This window comes from Synchiropus splendidus, chromosome 8 (assembly GCF_027744825.2).
Source record: "Synchiropus splendidus isolate RoL2022-P1 chromosome 8, RoL_Sspl_1.0, whole genome shotgun sequence".
NCBI classification, from domain to species: Eukaryota; Metazoa; Chordata; class Actinopteri; order Syngnathiformes; family Callionymidae; genus Synchiropus; species Synchiropus splendidus.
This window is the reverse complement of record NC_071341.1, coordinates 23,586,573-23,609,945: the sequence shown is the minus strand read 5'-3', so window position 1 is coordinate 23,609,945 and position 23,373 is coordinate 23,586,573. Positions and strand designations below refer to the sequence as shown.

Sequence of the window (23,373 nt, the reverse complement as noted above, 5' to 3'; positions counted from 1 at the left end):
CGGAGCCTTGTTACCCCCCCTTGATCACACACTCACACATCAATGGCAAAAAAAAAAAGAAGAAATTTATGCAACAGACTTTGTATTTCAGGTCAAAATAAAGTGTCACCAGAAGAGCAGAAACCAGACCATCACTTCACATAAAAGCAGCATCAGGTGGTGCTTCATAACAATGGAAACAACTTACTCATCTAATAATTCATTGCTACAAACAGGTTATCAACACTCATCAGGAAAAAAAAGTGTTTGTTAGCTAGATATTTGAAGTAAAAAATGGAAAGTTTCATACAAATACCCCTGCACACACATCACATTCTGGGGTACTAGTTAACCTATTTATCACTTTATGGTACTTCATTGGCATATTATATTTTATTTAGCAACTTATAACTAACTCAGCAATAGAGATGAAAAAACTCTAAACTCTATTGTTAGAAAAAGAAAGAAAGCAATTTGATATTTCTCCTGCAAGTACGTTTTTGTGAGGCTCAAGTTTCTTGTTAGGCGCATGTGTTTGTGTTATAGTAACACTCAGCCACTCCTGGCTAAGAAGAGGTTGCACAGATGGTTTTGGCAGAGAAGTTGAGCACTTGACAAGAACGTGGGTATATTTTTAGGAACATATATTGACAGGGACACAGCGAGCTTGGCTGGAATATGATAATGAGGCGCTGCAATTGATCGTGTTTTCCTTCATGTTAACGTTTTTCATTAAAAAAAAAAAAAAAAAACATTGGAGTCTCTGTTATAAACTTAGATGCAAAACAATAGCAGCATGTTAGTAGCAAACTGTAAATTATTCAATAAAGAAATGAACGCTTGATGCCAAACAGAACATCATTTTATGATTACGACTTCAGCACAGAGCAGCTCTCTAGTTTCCCATTAGAGAAGAGACGCCTCGTGTTTCTCACTTGCTGCGTTTACATGGATCAGATGGTAATAAGTGTCCGATCTGAATGGTAATATAGAGACGTACTTTGGAAATAAATGACCTGATTTGATTCCTTCCCAGATAAACTTTGCTCAGAAATGCCGACCGTGGATGACGTACACACCTGATCGCATTGCTCCTCCTGACTTTTGTGCATGATGACCCCGCGTGACACAGTAAATTTGTGAGTCCAACAGACGTACTATACGTAATTTTGATGCGCTGCCACTTGATCCAGCTCAGGCAGGGCCACATCAAATGACTTGCTGGGCCTTGAGTTTGACACCTGTCATTTGGGACGGGGTTCCGCGGATGACATATGAATCCTACGACCGTTTCAGTCTTCTTCTCACCCTTCCCTTTCACATCCACCCTGCCAGTGTTCTCTCCAGGGAAGCAGCAATTACCTTCCAGAATATTCCAGAACTCCTCCACTTCAAAAGAGCAGCAGACAGTGTAGTACCAGGAGGACTGGATCAGACATTTGTTAAACACGCACAAACAAGTTCTCATGATACGTGACAAATGGCAAACGTGGAGGAGTTCAGTCTCAACCGTGAACCTTTGAACTGATTCTCTGACCAGCTGTCGTCTGGAATTACCCGTGACTCATGCAGTCAGGCCTGGAATTGCTAACTGCTTGATCAGAGTTTTCCGACAAGTCACCTTCCACTCCTGGGATTTTCATGTTAACAGCTTGGTGCGCACGACGACGTCCGTAAAAAGGGGGAAGTCATTAATTACAGATGGAGCCGGATACATCTCCATTTTACTCACATAATCCACACACACACACACGCACGCACACGCACACGCACGCACACACACTCCTCTGGTCCCAAGAGGCCAATTATCCGCCCCCGCACAACCTTTTCCTTTAAGCTGCAGAAGATGTCCAACATTTTTCACCATATTTTATGGTAGTATTCTGGACAGAGAAAGGTAATTCTTCCAGGACTCGCTGTTCTCAACTCTCAGTTTGAGATGAGGAACACGGGCGCTCACGTCCTGGTATCTTTCCGCCTGTTCATTAATGCATGCACAAAGGCTCCACGCAGGGAATGGGACGGAACAAAGCCATGATCAAAACCATGCTGATGGCTCATTCAGCCACGGGACTCATCGCACCTTCAGCTCTGATTGAAATCTGTTTGATTTGAATGATAAAAGATTTGCAGCTGGACATCTGAAGGCCAAATCGCAGCGTCCAATCTAGCAATGGGTGGGTGACCTCCTTCAGCAGAGACGTGAGAACAGCTCGGACCATCAGATGAAAGTGAGGAGCTCCAGGGCGCTGGGATGTGCGACTGAAGTCAAGAGAGTTTCACATTTGATGGTGAAAAATAAGTTGCCAAAAGAAAAAGCATTAACTCAGCATTAAATGAGTCAACAACATAAGGTGTTCACGAACCTGAATGCATTATTGACATGTCCGTGTTGGTGGTGTCTGTAGCTGCATCGATGCCAAACACCATGCGAAGACTCAAAACACGGCCTCGGTTGGTTGGTGCCTGAGAGGGTCACCAGGTCGGAGCTTTGTCCACTTCGTGCTTGTGCCGTATGAGCTGCACGCATTTGTATTACATAGGAAGTGACATTTGCCATCTGTCCTCCAGAGGTCACCGTAGTTTGGAGATGTGGAAACTTGAGCAGACAAATCAGAAACATGATTAACAGTGTTTTTAAGTCACATCTTGAACAACTTTAGTCGTCTTTATTTAATGAGGAAAAATGTTTCATGTTACTTGTAAAAAACTACGGAGCCCTGGACGTGAAATGCATGTTTTTTATTTTTTTATTTTTTATTTGACATGCATGACTTTATTTTTTTAATTTATCCTGAGATAACAGTTCTCTCCAGATAAATGTTATTTCAAGATACAATGGGAAATGTCAGCGCATGCGTAACTGCGTCTCTGGCACATCCACTTGTCACCACTACGTCTCTCATGGCTGTGCAATCACTGTCTGCAGGTCAGAGTATAAATATATAATATAATATAATAACATAAAATATAAGAGGCTTCTATTCAAAACAATACCATATGTGGCTAAGCGATATAGACACCCAGTATGAGTCATAGCTAAATGAAAAAAAAGCTGATCGACTGCTCTCGGTCCATGGCGCTTGTCCTCCCACAACTGACTGATCGTATATAGAGATTTATTCACAAAATCTGATGATCACGAGATAAAAATGATCTTGAGATACTAATTATCACAAGATAAAAATGGTCTCGAGACTAAATTTATCATGAGATAAAACAAAACTAAAATTAAATAAAAATAAAGTCATGGGCTCTGTAAAAAAATGGAGTAGTTTCACTACAAAAAATGAGCTACAAGATAAATGAATTAACTGACTGACCAAAAAATGTCAAGCGTTTTCAATCTATGTGCTGCAACATCAACCAGTCAATGCAGTACATGATGGAAAAAAAAGCATTTCATTTGAAACCAAACCTGTTGAGGAAGTCTCAGGCCACATCATTAACCAAGGTGTGAAAAAGTGCAGGAGCATCAGCAAAACCAAACAACACCCATGCAAGTGCTCTGTGTCATGGTCATTACCTGTGTTGTACAGCAGGACGGCGTTAAACAGATATACACCACTGACACCACAAGTCGGACGAGTGAATACATAACAACAAGAAGAGCTGCTTTTATTTATAGCCAGGCGGCCATTTGATTGAAAAGAGCACTTTAAATAAAGAAAGTCAGAACATTATTTTATTGAATCCACGAGGCTGTGATTAATCTGCATTGCCCTATTCATAATCAGCCTTTTTCGTGGTCAGAATGATTGAAGTGGAACACTCATTTCTGAAGCATCTGTTGACTCACATCATTATTATTATTGTTCCTATTTTGTTTCCCAGAAGGACAGCGGCACTTGAGGATATCTCTTTGTTTCATTGAAACAGGTTCGGAGACAGTTTCAGAACTCACATGTACTGAAAAACCTGTCCTCGCTGTTGCTGTAACTTGGATCTTTGGTGCCTCAGCATCCACGGAAAAAAATAAAATACAACCATCCTCACATTTTTGAGTTAGATATGGACTTCTGAAAGCTGAGAGAAATAGGATGTGCAAGGAGGACTCTATTGTCCTTTGCAAACTGTCGGAGAACATACATTTATAACCCATTTTTATGGACATCATTTCGAATATATGGAGTACTATTTATGATACAGAGCCATTACCACTTCAAAACATTACAGTGGGATCTTATAAGCAGCCACACTGCTCATGTCATAGGTTTGATAAACAGTATAGATGCACAGAAAAAGGTTCTGCTCTCTTTTGTCGATCTCAGAGATCCATAAATAATAAACCACATTATGTATTAGCATTATCAACCCGTCTAACTTTTATTATTATGTTTTTAATGAAGTACTAAAATGACAAAAGAGAGGAAACTGCCTCTAGAAGTTGGACCAAACAGGTTGGTGTTGGTTGAAATGCCTCATTTCAGACATTCTGTGGAGTGAAATGTCCTGTTAAACAACACGATGTCAGGTGAATAAAAATAAATCACACTCCAATACACACCGAAATTCATTCTTTTTCTGCCGTTTTACATCTACATTGTAACATACAGTTCCCAAACCTAAACAAGTTTAAACTATTTAGAGTAAAGCGTTCACATGTTTGATAAAATCGACGAGACAAACATTTACTTACCGACAAACTCCGTAGTTTAGAAACACGTTCAACTACTTCGTGGCCAATATAATGTGTACAAACGGCGTGGGGGACCTCTAGTGGTCACAGCAGGTACCTGCATCGATTTCAAATAGGAAAAACGGCTTGTTCGATACAAGCAAAGCTTCGCTCATCGAAAACAGTGTTTTGACTTAAAAGGCCAGGACATTAATATATTCTTTTGATTTTAGAATTTTAAAAAGCGCTCTGTGAGTGTTTATAATTATGTATTGTATATTTGTTGGAGGGAGTGTCACTGTTTTGCGGTACATATTAAACTCGACCATAAAAAAATGGAAAGGATAAAAGCATAAAAGTAACACAAGCCACAAACGTGAATAAAAATCCCAACTTTAAATAAACGAAACATGAAAGTGTGGATCTGAAAAGTGCTCTTTATCTGAGTTTTAAAATGATTCTACAACACATCGGTGAACAAGATTTTTATATTTAAAAACCTACCAAAATATAGTGCATAGCTGTGAGATAGATTACAACAATATAGATGAGTGGATCTTCTATCTTCGGGCACCCCGCTGTCGTCACTGTGCCGGGGTCTGATCGACGGGGCCTTCGGGCTCCACGGGCAGGTGGCTGGTCGGGATCCCTGCTGGAGGCCGGATCTTTCTCACTGGACTGAAGCCGCGTGGGGACGAACAAGGAGAGTGAGATGGGGACCGGACGGACAGCACAGATGAGCCGGTGGAAATCTGGGGCAGGGACTGGGCCAGTGGAGAGGAGCTGCGAGGATAGCGGCGCGGGGGGGACCAGATAGGCCGATCAGTTCTGTTGGTGGCGGGCGGCAGCACCGGGGCGTAGGCAGCCGGCAGAGTCTCTGAATGGCTGAAGGTGTTGTCTGAAGACTCCTCCAGATGCTCCAGAGTCTCCTGGAATGAGACGTCATGACTGACGGCTCAGCGCTTTCAGGAGGGAAATGCTTCTCCACTTACATCTTCAGTGAGGACGTACAGAGGCATGGGGCTCCTCCGGCCGAGGGTGGATGGTTTGGGAACGACATCAACTGCAGAAAGACAAAGCCTGATGTAGCAGCATGAGTGGCAGCGTGGTGCTTGGCTGCGTGGCTCTTACCGTCGCGTCCATTTTCACTCTGCTCCACGTAGATGGGAGCTCTTTGGGGGACGGGCTTGTGCTTTTTTCTGCATCAGAGAAACACACAGGACAAGGCTGTTCCTGAACCTCCAGTGACTCATGGAGTCATTGTCAACTCAGTCCAGTGCAGGAGCTGAGGTGTCAGGAGGTGAGGGGACAACAGCATTCCATTCTCCCAAGGCTGAAGGTGCTCCATTCTTCTGGATGACCTCAGCAGTGTGTATGAAGTGCTTTGGAAAGAACTCGGAAGCTCGGCCATTGAGAACAGGCACCCAGCAACCGCTCCTCCACCTGAAGAGTTGCTCATTAAAAATGCCTTTTGAAGGGCTACTATCTGAGCAGTCGCACTTGTCTGACTGGAGAAGGCTCCAGGGCAGACCTTGGACACAGACCTGGTTGACCTGGGAACAACTCAGTCTTCAGCAGACAGGGAGGAAAGACGGAGCCTCGTTGCTTGGATGGATGGAAACAGTCTGAAGTAGTGATGGGCTGGTGAGGCTTCATGAAACATGAATCATGTCTCCATTTTCTGAGCTCACTAGTTGGCGCTCTCTGCTCAAACATCTTTGGATTTGAATAACCATTTCAATGAAACCTGCTCCTCATTTGTAAACCAACAGCGCCTCCTACTGAGCTCTAAAAATAAGGACACTGTTTCATGAAGCCTCATCTTCCCACCGCAAGTCTGAAGAGTCATTTACCTCCGACTCTGCATTCTTCCATGGCGTTCTCCTGTCATGTCATGTATTATATACTGCACTGATACACTGTGTACTTCAAATGCGTGAATAGGTTTCAGAGTATTTTATAAGCAAGACTCTACTTCAGAGAAGATTCTGAAATGGTTGACTGTTTTGAAGAAGCTCAAAAGGAGCACAGGTACTGAAACAAAGAGCAGCCTCAGATGAGCAGTGGATGCTGATCCATAGGGGGCGCTGGGGCACTGCCCCACCCCTGCTGCAGTGAAGCATGTAGAAAGTATTGATAACTTTGGATGAGTCATCAGTAAGCATTACTATTTCAAACTGGCGAGTGCTGAGAGTGCACCACAGCATGTCACCAGTAGAATATAAACACTGGTGTTTTGGAGGAATCGGCTTCCTGTTCAGCACATATTGCTTGTTTGGCATGGTCACATGGCTTCATTCATCCAATCCAGACCCTGCAATTGAGCGGCAGTGCCCCAAGTTTTCTGAGTAAAAACTCCCCATACATTTAGCTACATCTCTTCTTCTGCTTTCAATAACTAATTGTCATGGTTTTTGACAGTTTAATAGAGCATTGCACTTGTGTCACTTGTGTCGAATTTTCTATTGAAAAGAGCCACCGCCTGCCACTGACAAACTGAAGCAAACGTAATGATCATATAAATACAGTTGTGCTGCAATGATAGAACTAGAAATGCGGTGTAATAATCTAACATAACTGTTATTTTAACTTGCACTAATAGATTTATTTGTCAGTAAAGCAGCGCGGAACTTCCTCGAGTGTCCATTTTTGGAAGGGGTTTTCATGTAGTCACGACTAGCAGTCAGACAGAGACGTTGAAAACCAAAAGCAGCTCTCACTTGGAGGGTTTCCAACAAGCACAGACCGTCACCAAGGTGATGAGGAGGAATATGCCCCCGGTGGACAGGATGATGTACAGCGAGCTGCGTCCTAAACCGGAGACAGAAGAGCAAATGAAAGAGGGAAATAAAGAGTGAATGTTTTGTTCAGCAACTCCATCGATGACACTTGAATACTTGAAAACAAGGGCGTTCCATGCAATCACCATAAAAGCGATTCGGGATATAGACTGTTCTAAAAAGCCGTGTGTTGGAGCTGCAGCGCCGCAGGCAGCCGGGATAAGCAGAGTGGATTTGCTGGGCTGCAGTTGTCTCCTCAGGCTGCACATCACAGCGCAGCAATAATGAAGTCAGGATGGCTGAGGTCCACTGAGGCAAAGAGCCCCCCCCCCCACCTGCTCTCTTCCTCAGCTCCCTCCTAATAAATCACAGCTCATTCATTGGACGGGACGGCCTCTCCCACTGTCCCCGCCTGACGTGTGGCCCCACACTGGCACCGCTCTGGGCCAACTCTGCTGCGCTCACTCTCACTCTGTGCTTGGTGTAAACAAGGTTGTTAAAGGGACAGACACGGCGGTGAGATGAGAGTCACACAGGCGGAACCTCCGATGGAATCCGAGCCTTCGCTATCACCTGTGGACTCGTCTAGAGTATGTGGGCGACGGCACGGGTGTCAAGCTTCCTCACATGAGGGGCCGACACCTCAAACGCAACTCAAGTTGTGCGCTGAAAATAATATGACGTTTATTACAGGAAATGTAAGTAATTATTAGTGATGGGCTGGTGAGGCTTCATGAAACAGAGTCTTGGTTGTCTCTCTGCTCAAAAATCTTTGGATTTGAACAACCATTGCAATGAAAACGCACTCATTTTTAAACCAACAGCGCCACCTACTGAGCTCTAAACACAAGGACATTGTTTCATGAAGCCTCAGCAGCCCATCACCAGTAATTATTAAGGGGCTAATTTTAGAGTGCAACACGAATGTATTTCACGAGTGACAAGTAACTAACATGTTGGTTTTTCTACTGGTGTCCCATCTTTCATCCAACTCTTTGGAGATTCCAGATGACTAGAATATAACTGCAAAGCCTCTTAGAGCACTGGGATCTGGGCTCCTCAAAACAACATCACACAACAGAGGCCATGTAGTTTTATACCGGATGTAATTTTGGGTGAAAGGCTTCGTGGGCCACATAAAATGACTTGGTGGACCGCATCTGGCCGCCAGGCCCTGCGTTTGACACGTGATTCATTTCAGTGAAACCTTATTTGAGGAAGGTTTTGTGTAAACAAATTAAGTCCTCATTTTTGGATGAGTAAATAAACGTTTTTGAACAGAAAAAGAGTGTTTCAGCAACAGCAGGGGATCCAGAATGCGGAGCAGTGATAGTTGAATCTCTCACTGGCTCCCGCCCGTCTGTCTCAGAACGTTCTGGAGCAGCAGGTTCTAATTCGGCAGTTGAGTTTTGCTTCCTTCGTGACAGTGCCACCTACTGTAGACAGTGAGCCGTACAGGCATGCTCTTCATGCTGCTGATGGGATTCTCCACCGTGCAGGTGAAGACGTCATCATCTGACATCAGCACGCGGGCGATGGTCAGCACCTTCTGGTCGTGCGACAGCAGGAGGCGGGAGTCGTTGGTCATCGCCTTGCCGCCCTTCTGCCAACCGTAGAGGGGTTTGGTGCCGTTGTCGTGGGAGCAGTGCAGGTGGAAGTGTTCGCTGTACTCCAGGACGGATGAAGCCACCATCTGGATGTAGGGTTTGGAAACAGGAACTACGGGGGAGACAGGGAGGTGAGGTGGAGCTCATTCATCAGGTAAGCATCTGTGAAAGCAGTTTGTTTTGAGCTTCTCATACTGTCGTACCATCCACACTGAGGTCGATGCTGTGCTCTCCAGTGAAGGTGTCGTCCGTGATGGAGATCTCCACCTCGTACGAGCCTTCATCCGTCAGCTGGAGATTGTGAAGCAGAAGCGAGCCGTTCTCAAAGACCAGGATTCGGCTTCTGTACTCGGGCCGGAGGTTCCCGATGACGTCGGTTCCGATGGACTGCACTACGGTGATTGATTTCTCTTTGACCCGCTTCAGCTGCCACTTGATCACCGGCTTGTCGGAGCTGCTGCTGGAGTAGCTGACTGACAACAAGGCCTCTCGTCCCACCGTGCCCCGCACCAGCTGAGTCTGACTGGTGATGTTGACGGCCGACACTTCACCTGCGTGAACAGCAAGGCCACAGGGACGTGAGCCGCAGGTGGAAGGTGAGAACACAGATCCTGGGCGTGATGCTTCGCTCTTGGTTGTGGGTTTCGTGTTACGAGTTAAGGATTGATTTTCTAGCTGGGATTTAGACAGACGGACAAGCAGGCAGAGAAATAGAGAGACAGAGGAAAGACAGAAGGACTGACAAAAAAAAGGTAGATAGCAGGCAGGTGGCTGAAAAGATAGATAATATATGATGGATAGATGGACGGACAGACAGACTGATGGAGAGAAATCGGCGGAGGGACATGTGGATAGACAGACATGGAAAAAACAGGGTGGGAACAGAAACAGACAGACAGCAGGGAAGGCAGAAGCACAGACAACTACAGCAGTGATTCTTAACCATAGGGCTGGGGTCCATGGTTGGACCGTGAGCGCCTCCTAGAGCTCAGATTAAATACATGAGCCACGTATGGTGGAAGTAGTGTGTCACTGAACTGACTTGACAGCTGCAGATCTGTGATAGTGACCAACTATGGAGAAGTTCTTGAGAAGAAAAAAATGATGAAGAAAGTGATGGCACCTCTACAAGAGTAAAAACTGTTCATGAAAGCACCTGTTGAAGCAGTTTTGAAATGGTGACATTTTTATTTCCATTTCACTTTGGAGTTTAAATATATTATTTTTATTTTATGATCTCTACAAATGGTTTTAATACATTTATTTTATTCTGAATTTTATTCTGTTTTTCCAATTTTCTCAATAGTTTGCATCAAGTGTATTTTTTCCTTTGTTCTTGAGTAAATTTGATGAAGATGACTTGCACCTGGTTCTGCTGCTGGATGGACTTTTCCATGACAAATATCTTTGCAATGATCACTTGGTTTCATGTCATTTCACAAGGTTTTGGTTTGTTTATGTGTAAGTAGATTAAATGGTTGTTGATCACGAATGTACTCAAGAGTCATGAATCAGTTCTATGACTTGAATGGGCCCCGGGGCCATTTGCTCTGGGAAATGTGGGCCCCGAGATGAAAAAGGTTCAGAAGCCCTGGTCTGGAGGAGGGACGGGGGGCGCGACATCCACTTCACATGATCTCCACCTTTATGAGCTCCAGCAGTGAACAAATCTCCAGCAACTGTGATTTGTCCTCCCCAGGTCATAAAGGTGGAGTCACATTTCACCCTGTGTGAACGGTCCTAGGAACAAAGCACAGCGAAGCTCTGATCTACACAGAGGAGACCCCTGTATCTGGAACAGAGGGAGGTCCGAACAGAGGCGCTGGCTCAGTGATGGAGGGAGAGAGGAGAGGGGTGTGAGGGGGGCAGTTCGCACTGTTCACCACTTCTCGCAGGACGTCGCCTCATCGCCATGGCAACCATTTGGCCGGCCTGACAAGGGTTGCCAGGGCGATAAGACAAAGGGCACGATTGTTCAAACTAGTTTCCTCCCCTGAAAAGAGAGAGGGACGGCACCGAAGAGAGAACCGCTCTTTGTCAGTGGTGAAGTTGGAGATAGGCACACGATTGAGTGATCACAACTGAAATAATGCACAGTGTTTATTGACCAACAAGTGCTATGTGACGATTCACTCAGATTTCATGCCCCGTCAAACTTTTTCTCTCCACTCTCCACCGCTAAATCCACCAGAACAAGACGGACGACAAACTCTGCAACTGGAAAACCTTCAGATCACTGGTCATTCACGCCATGTCTCTCAAAGCCAGAGCAGAAATATGTAGATAACAGCACCATAGTTGTCCATTCCTCTCCTGTTTGTCACCACACGTTCTTCAGAGAACTTTGCTTTCAATGAGGATCACGGCAGAGAAGGAACACTCACCTGTGAGGAGCAGAAGGAGGAATCCAATGAGAGTGAGCCGTGGGGAAATGTCAGTGAATCTGGGGCCTGAAGAGGAGCTCTTGCTCTCCACCTTCATCTTGTGTCCTGGGCAGAGTTTTTCTCCCACTTAGTGCGCATGGTTTATCCACCCCGGGCTCGTCGCTGCCTGCCTGCAACTCTGGCCTCTGTGGCGGCACTGAGCCCCTCACTCCTCACCGCACCCCAGTCACAGCCAACAGCAGCACTCTGTGTGTGTGTGTGTGTGTGTCAGTGTGTGTGTCTGTGTGTGTGTGCGGACGGACAATCGGCGCGGCTTAATCACCCACCGACAGACAGAAATGTTTGCTGAATTAAGCTGGGTTTTATTGGTGTGAAGGATCCCTGCGGTTATCCCACACTGAATGGAGACCTTGAAGTTTTGGACAAAAATCAAATTTCAGCCTGAAAAATCAAAACACAATTTGTATCCCGAGCAACTGTAAAACCCTGGTGAGTCATAATTGAGCCAAAGAAAGAGGCCGCAGGGCAGAGCGTTTCTCAGCAGCATGAGAGAAGAGGAGCAGATGCAGTACCGTTGTTCGCCTCTAGATATCGCCAAAGGGACGAATGGGAACTTCAGTGACACATCAGTGTATCACTTCAGATTTGACTTCAATAGGTCACACAACAAAGACTGAAGCCAGAAGCGATTTGTTTAAGATAGAAAGTGTCAATAAACATCTTTAACAGGGTGAAAACAAAACAATCACACTCTCCAAAATAATTCATACCCTGTTTCAATACTCGTATTCGCACGTATCAGCTGGAATTTTGGACCATTCCTCCTTTGCAAATGTTTCCAGATCTTTGAGTTGGAGGGCTTCTGTGCTGCCTCACGTCTCTTGAGCTCCATCCAAAGGTCCTGATGGGGTTTAAATCAAGACTTTGACTTGGCCACTTCCATATAACATCAGTATCACTGACCTGGAACCATTTCTTCACCACCTTCACCAGCTTCAGATCACTGTCCTGCTGACAGGTCCAATGCTCCTCCAGGTCCAGGTTCTCTGCTGCCTGCTAGAGGTTTTCTTGATGTGCTGCTCTTTCCTCATGATTCCTTCCACTTTAACCAAGCTGCCAGGTCCATTGGCAGAAAAGCAGCCCCACAGCATTATACTTCCACCTGCATGTTTAACAGTAGGGAGGGTGTTCTTCACCCTTCTTTCTCCAGATGAAAGCCACATCTCTGTGCCCAAAAAGCTCCATCTTGGTTTCATCTGACCACCGAACACCAGAGGCTTTGATCTTTCTTTACATGTGTCTTTGCAAAGGTCAGACGAGCTTTATATATATATATATATATATATATATATGTTTATATATATATATATATATATATATATATATATATATATATACTGCTATATTCCCAGTATCCAGTACAACCTGTGCTGTCTTAAGAACATCCGTGGAACAGCATGCTAATCATCATTAAAGCCACATAAAATGACTTGTGCTGGCTGTCGCCCCAAGGCCTACAGATCGATGCGTTTGACTGAAGGTAAAGACTGAACAATGCAGGTATCGATTTGTCATAGGTGGACTTGACTGTTGGCTGCTACTTGACCATCTTGTGAACACAGAATGAACTAACTCTCGTACAAGTTTGTACGAGTCGTCTCTAGAATAAAGTCTGCCAAGCCTGTAGTGTGGTTGAGCTTTTTATAGTGATGGGCAGATGAGGCTTCGTGAAACAGTGTCCTTATTTTTACAACTCAGTATGTAATGCTGTGGGTAGAAAAATGAGGGGAGGTTTCATTGAAATGGCTGTTCAGGTCCAAAGATTTTTTTAAGCAGAGAGTGCCACCTAGTGGCTCAGAGAATGAGCACACTGTTTCATGAAGCCTCACCAGCCCATCACTAACTTTTCATGAGTGCGGCATCTGTGTATGTGTGTGTGTATGGTTGTCAATGCTTAATCGGGTCTTTATCTCTTGAAATTACTTAAAATAAATAAACAAGACTGGCCTGAAACGGAATCCTGAGCACTCGACAATTTTATTTATTATATTTATTTTGTTGACAACACTTTATTCCTGAGCACTGGATCCCCACTGACCATGGCAATAAAGTTGATAGTGATCCTGACATTGTACGATGACGGACAAATGAGTGGAATAGCGCCTTGTCGGCAGCGTTAGATGTGATGTGACCACAGACAACATGGTGAAGGAATGTGGGACGGACAGCTACATATTTCTGCTCCCACACAGTCAGCACTGAGACCTGCTGGCTGCACTTGAGCCCTTCACCTCTGCTCCTGTAACCACCTCTTCTCAAGGGGACACTTGTCGTCCAGCGGAGACCCGACTGGCGCGGATCACTTGCTGGCGTTGACACCAGGAACAAGTGCGTCCTCGCGCACGTCGCCTGAAGACCTCAGCTCTCTGACAGTCAATAATGAAGCAGCAGCCGTTCCCTACTCAAAACAGGTTACATAACTCTATGAAAAAGTGATGTCTATCTTGCAGGATGCTGACGCCAGTGAGGCCACAGGTATCTGGATGAGGGCGCCCCCTGCTGCGGCTGCTCTAATTAACACCCAGAAGGTCCCTCCTCACCTCAGCCAGCAGCAGCTGCTCTCAAAATAGCACCAGGTGGACCTGCACTCCACTGGTTGGGCGTATATTCTAGTGAAGAGCGCCGCAGCCGACAATCACTCAAGACTTTCTTCGTCATCTTGTGGATGGCTGCGGCGCATATCTGCAGAACAAAGTGGGAGTTTGGAGGTGTGGAGTATTGATGGTTCACCCACAGTCATTGGAGAGACAGGAGAATATGGCCCTGGCCCCCGAGGGACGGAGTGAGGATCAGAAATAGAACAGCTCTGGATCATACTCTTTTCATTTCCTCAGCAGAAGGTGCTGAAGGAGCCTCTGGAGGACGCTGAAGTCAAAGGCTGACATTCTTGCTGCTCCTAGCATCTTGGAATCTGATGACAAGACAGTGGTGCGTGCAGCAGAGCCAGGATGTGCACCGGGAGATTAGATCTGCGCGCTCGAATGTGGCTGGTGTTTTTCCTGTGTGAGGATGCACGAGTGCTTGTGCTGTGGCTCAGATGCGTGTGGGTGGGCTGAGTGGGCGCGCAGGGAGACAGAAGATGCTGCAGCCTCATCCTCCTCGATTCAACAAGACTGCCTTGGCAACCTGGGCAAAACTCTAACACGCTCACTTTGCAACTCACGGACAGACGGGGCGAGGCCTCGTGGGAAACACGGCATTATGACACTGTCATGCTGTGGACGAGACAAGAGATTCCTCTGTTGTTGTTAATTCATAAATAAATAATACTTTTCTTTTTTAGAATGAGTCTGACAGTAACAAAGAATATTTAAGACTAGAATGTGTTATAAAATGATCTCTAGCAATAAATAAATGTTATAGAAAAATAAGATACAAAACAAAATAACAAACACAAAGTTGAAAATAGTTCACATGCAAGTTCATGCATTTGCAGTTACTGTTCAGTAGATCAGTGTTCACTTTAAATTCAGAGTCCAAACATCGGTGCCTTGGTCTGAACCCTTAAGAAAATCCATTTTACAAGAGTGTTTTTTATTTCAAAAGCTTTGATGTCAAGGAACTTTGAACAGATGCTTCTGTTGTGGTGCAAAACTGCACCTTCCATAATGTGAGTTGGACAGGAAAGAATCAAGTTCTCTGTGTGACGGCGTTTAGTTTTCCCTTCTATCGCTGAGCATCACATGTCACAGGCTTAACAAAAAATAAAGGGATTAAAAAATATGTATTCTGGTAAGACAGTTGCAATATCACCCCTGATACCACTGCAGACCAGTGGTGGGCGGGTGAGGCTTCATGAAGCAGTGTCCTCATTTTTATCAGCCACCAGATGGCACCGCTCCAAAATTATTGGATTTGAACCACTATTTCAATGAAACCTCACTACATTTTCAAACCAACAGCACCACCTACTGAGCTCTGAAAATAAGGACACTGTTTCATGAAGCCTCATCAACCCACGAGTGATTCCCACCATAGGAATCGTACATTGGCAGCATCCATTAATGACCTGATCTTGAGGGGACAACATTTCCAACAGAAGTCAAGTGAACTGTTCACACATTTCACCATATATTTAAACTGGAATTTATTATTGCAGTCCCTGACACCAATGTATAAGCACAAGCTTGACAGCTGCAGAATATAAGAAGAGTATTTCACACATCTAGTTGGTCAAACACAACAATGCACAAGGTCTGAGTCCGACTGCTTTAAATGAGTGTGGGTAAAAGTCCTGCATGTATTTGCTGTGCTGGAAGATCGGATTGAGAAACGCGGGAGGTGGACAAAAATGAACTCACACGTCACGTGAGGAACATTGACACACTTGTTATGTTTAATAAATACAACGTCCAGAGATACTTCGGTCCTAATCGTTTGTCTATGCATTCAAATGAAGGATTATGAGCAGCCGGTCATTGCAAAGATACGAGGCAGTCGGGGAACAAAAAAAAAAGAATCACAGCCACTTGTAATGCAGAGTGAAATACTGATGCAGTCACACAGCAAAACAGAATCCATTCATAATAAGTCTGTTAAGCCATTAGAGGAGATTCATTTCACATTCACAGATCGTCGTCTAAAAACTAGCACACAAGCAGAAGTTTCACAAGTACATGCGCTGAGTTGCAAATTCTGGGTCAAAGACATCCATACTCATGAGGCAGCTGGAGAAGCTAAAGACGTACATGGAAGAAAAAAAAAAAAACATCACTCCCGTAAAACTCTTGCTCTCTACTGCTAACGTGTCTCGGAAACAAAAGGACTCCGGGGGTGAAGAGGTGTCCATGTAAAGCAGCCCCGGCAGTTCGTGCCAGCCATCTTTCTTTCGCTACCTTGATTCCATCCAGGTCAGGACAGAGGCGCCGGCGCTCTGGCACAGATTACTGCCCCCGATCCTCCTGCCTCTGAAAACAGACGCAGCAGAGGTGAGAGTCCAAGACATGTCACCGCCACACCGTGGCCCGATTCTAATGGGAAATGAGCCTGAAAACTCATGTCCGCCTGTGGATGTGCTCAGTCAATGAAAATGTCCTCAGAAATATGTCCAGTTGGGATGTTTTGATGGAGTTGAAAGACAACAATAAGGTGTGTGGGTGGGTGTCGGCCTGCCAAGGAGACCAGTCGTGTGACGACACGATACACACTTCACTTGTTTCATGAGTGGGCTTCACTGTCCAGAAACATGAAAGAAAAGTCGAACATTTACAATACAACAAGCACAAACGTCAATTCTATGTCAACAAGTGATCCATTACTTACACTAAACTACTGAGAACCATGTCACTTATGTATATTGAAGACCACTCCAGGTCCATTTCCCTTCTTTTTTTCAGCTGTTCAGTGTCAGTTACAATGGCTCCTTGTACTTTCAGGGGTGGGGCTTGATCTGTGGTTCCACGCTCTCTACTGGCCTCCACTGGTTCATCCAGATGGTCATCTCAGTCTTTATTTTTCATCTGATATTTTGGAACTATTCCTCCTCTTTTCTTCATCGTCCTGTTTCTGTCTTGTTTCTCAGAGCACTGGTGCCAAGCTCAGAGCACACTGCACCACTTTGACTCAGTTAGAACATCAGTACTACATATATTTTTTTAATTTAATGCCCTTCTTTTCCCCCGAATGGTTTCACCTAAGCTGTGACACAATAAAAACGGTGTCCAGATCCATCACTTGATGTAGGGTTTCACGGTGTTTTTATTCAAACTCACTTTATTAACCCCAAAAAGGGGTCCAGCTGGACAGGTCCATTCACTGGACGCCACTCTGCTTATATATGGAGTCACCTGATGCACCTGATGGCATGACAACACGAAGCCTCCAGCTGGGTGAAAGACCCTGAACATGAGGGAGCGAGCGCTTCTCCTTCATCTGCCAGAGCGAGTCGTCGCTCACGCCTCATCTGGGGAATGTGGAAGTCACGGCTGCCTCACTCAGAGGTGATTAAAGAACGTACGAGCAGATTGATTAACAACCCAATTACCACGACGCCCGGCCCTCAGCTCCTGCAGAACTGACGGGATAATTAAAGCAGCCGGTTGCTGGTGTGTCCTATTAAGTGGCTGTAATTATGCTGGCGAGCGCGGTTGTTGACAGAGCTGTGATTCTCGTGCTCCAGGTGGGACTGGAGCCCACGTCTGCTCACCTCCTCCACTTCGGCCTTGTCCTCCGGCTTCATCTTCTTGCGGGTCATGTGACCACGGAACCCCGCCTGGATCTTGGCCGCCGCCCGGTTGGCCTCCGGGTCGTCCAGAGGGATGTCCATGATGTCCTCCTCCTCCTGGGGCCGGGTGCATTCCTCCTGCCGAGGTGAGGCAACAATGAACAGAGATCATCTCGATCCTTCCTACTTGACTGGAAGTGCTGCCAGATTTGGTCTCGTTGGGTTTAAGTCTGAGTCTTTTCTTTCACGCAGACGGCGAGCTGCTCTTTGAGACATACACCGCAATAAAGACCTCACCTGACCTGGAAACAAATTCAACACTTCACAAGCTAGTAATGTTTAAGACTGCAGCCGGGGGCTCCGGCACATTTCAAGGAGTTTCCAGCCCCAAATTCAAGGAGAATAAAATGATGAAGCAGCACATAAAACCTGCTGCTGCTGCAGCTCATTCAGCCACTGAAAGTACAGTTCCCAACGTCCCCAAGGAAACCCAGGGTGGGCGGGAAGAGACATTCTGGCTTGTCAGTGGAGTAGCATCAAGGCTGTCAACAAGTTATGTAAACACCAATTTGGTTTCAGCTACACCTATGTTCTGCCTATAGACAAACACAGATGGAGCGTTCGGTACAGAGCCACCATCATCGCTGCTCGGCGAAACATCATGTCTCCAGCGAAGCCCCTCTCATGTGGGAGTGATGCCACCCACCTGTTTAGCCAGCGCTTATTAGCCTCTTTGTCTGACTAGTCGCTCAGAACACGGCAGATCTGGCTGCAGAATCACCCCCTTTGCTGCCTCGACGCAACTGGAGCAATTATTTTGCACAGGCTGTCAAGTGAGGCTCGCAACAACCCCAGTTGAGAAGTATCGACGCAATTTAAAAGTAGCCGAGGAGCTTGTAAACAACCTAAACACTGAATTTCCTCAAACTGCTTCCTCACAGGATGAGAGACGAGATGATAAAAAGTTGAGTCTCCAACTTGTACTTACATTGCGACAGTCCATGTTTGTCTCGAGCTGATAGCAACGGCTCCTGACTCCCAGCTCTCGTCCAGTACAGATGTCTGACTGGCTCCTACTTACAATCACTGTATGTTCACTAACATCCGCTCACGCATCGTGTGAGAGAGAAAGACGGAGAGAAAGAGAGACCTAGACTCAGACGGACGGAGAGAGAGAGAGGGAGGGAGAAAAATAAAGGAGGCAAGAGAGAGACCTCCTACAAACATGACAGCATGTGTTCCATCTTTTCACTCTCATTAAGGTTGCTTCCCTGCTGAGCTCACATTACTGTGCATTCCTTCCGCAGACCGCTTCACACGGCGAAAAGTACAAGTACGCTCGGGTAGATATGGCTAAAAACGAGCTCTCACTCTCAAAACACAACCCGTTTGGAGCGTCCAAATCTTCCCCAGCTGAAGTGTTACACCAGTGACAGAAACAGATCAGCAACGTTGAGCTCGTGTATAAGAGCCGCTCGCCGCCATTGAGGAATAACTGCTGACTTTAAAGTTGCACGGCGAGTGTGAAAAGGAAAGAGTGGAAGCATCTTGGGCTGTTTTACACGAGGAGGTGTGATACATTTATTAGAGGCAAAGTGAGCTCACAGCCCTCTCCATCCCTCTGATCCCAGCTGGTACGGCCGCCCACACGCCTCTGCCAGCCTCGCAGACAAGACGGGGAGGCAGAGAAACAGACCACATCCATTAATCTGAGTTACCCAGGCTGAGCCCTTCCTCAGCTCCGCCGGCCCAGTCCTCACCACTCCTCATCAACCAGCTTGGCCGACGAAGGTGAGCAGGCTCTTGAACTGGCCGTCAGTCCAAGCGCCTCCTTCATGGGACTGAACGTTTAAAAGCTCTGCTCAGCAGCGGGCCGGACGTGAATCTGCTTCTATTCAGCCTTTGTTATTACCTGCTTGAGCAGGCACCTGGCAACAATCAACACCACTATCTCCTATTAAATCCATGACGACAACAAGTGCAAGCTGGATGGTGAGGGTTACCATGGCAACTCCCTGGCTAACTCTTCCTACACTCCCTCCCAAGTTGTTCCAAGCCTCGCTGGAGCAGACAAATCAGAAAGGATGTTGCTGCTCGCCAGGCGAGTCAATCTTTCATGATGATACATGGCTGAGTAATGATCCGGTGGGCTACAGCGCTCGCGGACGGGGGACCTGCAGCGCGCAAAACACACTATATTATAATTTAATGACGGCGCAGCAGAGGAGCGTAAACCATCTCCAACTCTCCGCAGCTGGGACTGTGATATTAACAATGCCATGTATTACTACACAAAGAACTCACAAGTATCCTCCTGGGATTCTTGTCCCCTGACGTAAACACCTCAAAAATCCTCACCTGAAGCCACTTCCAGCTCTTTTTTGTCTGTTCCCTTTGAGCGCAATGATAAATATTCATATACAGAAGTGTCAGCTTTGTGAATATATATATCAGGAAAAAAAGTAACATGGTGCTAAAAGGCAACAATGTAAGCTCCACACATGTGGATGGGCGGACCTCAGAAGACATGAAAATGAGCAGTTTGGCAGAGGTCTGCACTCTCCTCAGCACTTTTCTAGCATCACATTCACATTTTCATGTCTCAGTGTATAATAATTTACAGTAAAATGAATGATATTGCAACATATAACAGTATGCTGGACTCCTTGTTCAACAGAGAATTTAAGAAAGAGCCCATTTCCAACGTACTTTCCACGGACAGTGTGCTTCCACACACATTGCGGGGGGCTTTTACATAATGCAGGTGCCTAACTTTTGTGTCAAGCACGATTATGTAAACTCTCGATTTCTGCAAGGCGCCTCCGAGTACGTGTGTGAGAGAAAGGTGAAGCCATAAGAGCTCAGAAGATTTTCTTTCACTCCAAACTTGTGAAACTGCTGATGCTTCATGTCCCCGTCTTTTTTTAAACGATATACTCCATTATGTCCCTAAGAGGAATTCCATCGTGACCCAAGGGGATTTGTCCCTCATTCCGTTCTATAAACATTGCCTCTGATATTGCTGATCATTTATCCTGACTAAAATGTCAACTTATCTCCATTTTATTTACTTTACTGTTACATATCGACGTAGTAATTTCAACACATTCACTTACATCTTTAAGAATTGATGTAGTGCCTATTGCTGTGTGTTTATTTTGCTATTGTACTTGTAGTTTCTTATTTGCATAGAAATATATACAGCATTAACTTCCTTCTATTTTTCCACTGTGGTCCATTCTCATGAGCTACCAAGGACCTTTCATAGTGAAAAGTCAGTATATTTGAGAACAGTTGCCAGAGCTCCTTGTGCATTTGAAAAGGGGACCATCTTCAACCAAAATCCATCACAACATATGACACACACACACAGTGTGAGACTTTGGCCTTACCTGCTCAGACTGCACTGGTTTGTCAGTGACCTCGGGCGTGAGACCCTGGCTGCCTTGCTGACTTGCTCTCTCACTTTCCTCCTCATCACCCGACTCATCATCATTGGTATCAAAGTCTTGGGCCAAGAGAATTTCCCTCAATCTATCGGAGGCTTCCTCTTCATCTGCCAGCTCCTCATGCCAACTCACGTCCTCCGTCTCCATTTCCACATCAAGTTCATTAGGATCCTGATCATTGTTCATCACTTCACCACCATCACTGGAATCTTCCTGTTTCTGCGTCGGTGATCTAACGGAGAGCGAGACTTCAGAGGCCTCCATTTCTGATGGTTCACCTTCATACTGAGCAACCTGCCGAGCTTCTGGAAGGTCATCAAAGCTGCTTTCAAGCGAACCTCCTTCTGCCTCTCGTACATGACTGCCGTGCATTTCGCCCTCGACATGTGCAAAAATATCTGTTTTCTGGGAAGATGCTCGTGTCTCAGCTCTGTCTTCCGCCTCGTTCTTTTCTGCCTGGATGTGAGCTTGCAGTGGTGTAGCTGAGCTACCAGGTTGCCCTGATGGTGACTGGAGCTTTCTTGCCTCAAAGTCTCGTTCATCCACACAACTGTTATCACGCTGTTCCACCGTCTCTTCCCCACTAGTTAGGCCAAGCTCTGAAGCACAAATGTTCGCATCAACAAAGTCAGGAATCATATTCTCTGCGGTGCTCTTTCCTCCCACAGGTCCGGTTGAGTCAATCGTTACTTCTTCATTTGTTTCAACTTCTAAATCAGAACTTTGCGGCCCCCGTGTACAATCACGGACAGACAGATCCTCCGTCTGCTTTAATTCAGACAGCAAATCATGCGCCGGTGAGGAGGCGTTATCTTTTTCATTAGCGGCCCTGTCAACTTGATTGAACACACTTGTTGGATCTTTATCTTTCTCACTTGGCTCAGCCAAGAGTTCATGTGAGCCTGGGAGGTTTGTGATGGATTCTTCCAGCGAAAATCCCTTTTCTTCTGAAATCATTTTTTCCTCTCTTCCTCTGGTGGAGTCAACCTCCCCAGAGATGATCAGTGGAGTGGAGGACCTATCAGTGTCCTCCTCTGACCCACTGGATTCTTCTTCACTCTGGGTTTTGGGAATTTCTCTGAAGTAGAGAGAGAACAAGAATAAGTTCAAGGTGTTTCGCAGGCAAACAATGTTTTAATGACTTCATACTAAACCTGGGACACGGGCTGAAGCTAGCGACTTCTCTCCTCTGTCTGCCACTTCTACATGCATTTATTTTTCTTTGACCTGTCTGGATATCTGACTCAGGATGTTGACATGTTTGACAGCACTGCACATTGTTGTTTGTTAAAGATTTATTCTCCATGATACAAATGCAATTCATCTGGTCAGATAAGAAAATAAATAAATAGCAGTTCTGTGGCAACATGACTTTTCTTTTAATTTAAGGTGTGAATATTATATTTAACATTAAAAATAACTATTTTTAGAAATTAAAATGAAAGAATAAAAGAAAAAAATATGAACATGCCACAAAGTCTATAAAAGAAAGCAGGCGCAACATTTTTCAATCTGAATGAATTACAAAATCTTTCTCTGTGTAATGGTGCAATTATAAAACAACACTGTCATGAACATATTTTGGGAAGAAGAACAACTGACCTCTGACAAGATAAAAAAGAAATGTAAGTATGGATTGACTGCTTGCAACTGTCCTCTCCTTCCCTGTCTCTCCTCAACTCTTCCTCACTGCTGTCACACCAACACCGTCAGACTCACTTGGAGACAGGACCCAGTTGTGAGAGTTTCTTTCTGGGAGTGAACTTCAAAACAGACAACAAAAACACATACATTATTGGTCTTATTGAAAAACAAAAATATAAACTTAAAATATAAGCGTACCTCCTGAAATGCATCGTTATTGTAAAACCTTTCTTCCAGTTTAGTGGACCACTCAACTGGGTCGATGCCTTTGTCTGTGCACAAAACAAAACAAAACAAGACAAAACAAAACAAAACAAAACAAAACAAAACAAAACAAAACAAAACAAAACAAAACAAAACAAAACAAAACAAAACAAAACAAAGCAAAGCAAAACAAAACAAAACATTCAATATCAAATAATAACAACATATAAAAGGTGTGTTAAATTGCCGGCATAAACCGAGAGAGCTCACCTTCTCTTGTCTTCAGGAGAGACTTGAAGTAGTGAGCAGCGTAGGTGGGGATGTCATCGGGCTGATCCCGTAAAACCTCTCTGGTCAGACCCTCCAGGAGGGTCCCAAATCCACGAGGGATCCTCAGGTGGGTGTTGGAGAAAGGCACCGACATTCTGTAAACTGTCCCTCAGACAGCCAGGACATAAATTCAGGTCCGTGAGCGACTGCACAAC

The 23,373-nt window shown here is 45.3% G+C and overlaps 2 protein-coding genes across 3 annotated transcripts; both read right to left on the bottom strand.

Annotated features, from left to right (window-relative positions):
• Window positions 1-5,175: 5,175 nt before the first annotated feature.
• Window positions 5,176-12,646, bottom strand: hepacama (hepatic and glial cell adhesion molecule a). The gene is made up of 8 exons (XM_053872617.1): window positions 12,332-12,646; window positions 11,369-12,269; window positions 9,188-9,535; window positions 8,815-9,096; window positions 7,318-7,408; window positions 5,729-5,796; window positions 5,590-5,660; window positions 5,176-5,526 (listed from the first exon to the last, which is right to left on the bottom strand). The coding sequence occupies exons 2-8, from the start codon at window positions 11,463-11,465 to the stop codon at window positions 5,182-5,184; spliced, it is 1,302 nt and encodes a 433-aa protein (XP_053728592.1). The 5' UTR covers window positions 11,466-12,269; window positions 12,332-12,646; the 3' UTR covers window positions 5,176-5,181.
• Window positions 12,647-15,737: 3,091 nt separating this feature from the next.
• Window positions 15,738-22,756, bottom strand: spa17 (sperm autoantigenic protein 17). 2 transcript variants are annotated; one of them, XM_053873689.1, is made up of 4 exons: window positions 22,195-22,756; window positions 20,984-22,118; window positions 17,574-17,729; window positions 15,738-16,335 (listed from the first exon to the last, which is right to left on the bottom strand). In XM_053873689.1, the coding sequence occupies exons 1-4, from the start codon at window positions 22,407-22,409 to the stop codon at window positions 16,312-16,314; spliced, it is 1,530 nt and encodes a 509-aa protein (XP_053729664.1). In that variant the 5' UTR covers window positions 22,410-22,756; the 3' UTR covers window positions 15,738-16,311. The 2 variants fall into 2 exon arrangements, with proteins under 2 accessions (XP_053729664.1, XP_053729665.1); XM_053873690.1 differs by having other exon boundaries at window positions 20,984-22,756.
• Between the last annotated feature and the right edge of the window lie 617 nt (window positions 22,757-23,373).

Bases quoted from the DNA above. Each gene is read 5' to 3' on its own strand.
- hepacama (XM_053872617.1), bottom strand. From the start codon at position 11,465: ATGAAGGTGGAGAGCAAGAGCTCCTCTTCAGGCCCCAGATTCACTGAC. The intron at 5,797-7,317 runs GTGAGAGCTGCT...TCTCTGATGCAG, and splicing joins GCTTGTTGGAAACCCTCCAA to AAAAAAGCACAAGCCCGTCC. The intron at 5,527-5,589 runs GTAAGTGGAGAA...GTCTCATTCCAG, and splicing joins TGTACGTCCTCACTGAAGAT to GAGACTCTGGAGCATCTGGA.
- spa17 (XM_053873689.1), bottom strand. From the start codon at position 22,409: ATGTTGCCACAGAACTGCTATTTATTTATTTTCTTATCTGACCAGATG. The intron at 17,730-20,983 runs GTAAGGCCAAAG...TCACCTCGGCAG, and splicing joins AACCAGTGCAGTCTGAGCAG to GAGGAATGCACCCGGCCCCA. The intron at 16,336-17,573 runs GTGAGCAGACGT...GTCTGTTTTCAG, and splicing joins ACAAGGCCGAAGTGGAGGAG to AGGCAGGAGGATCGGGGGCA.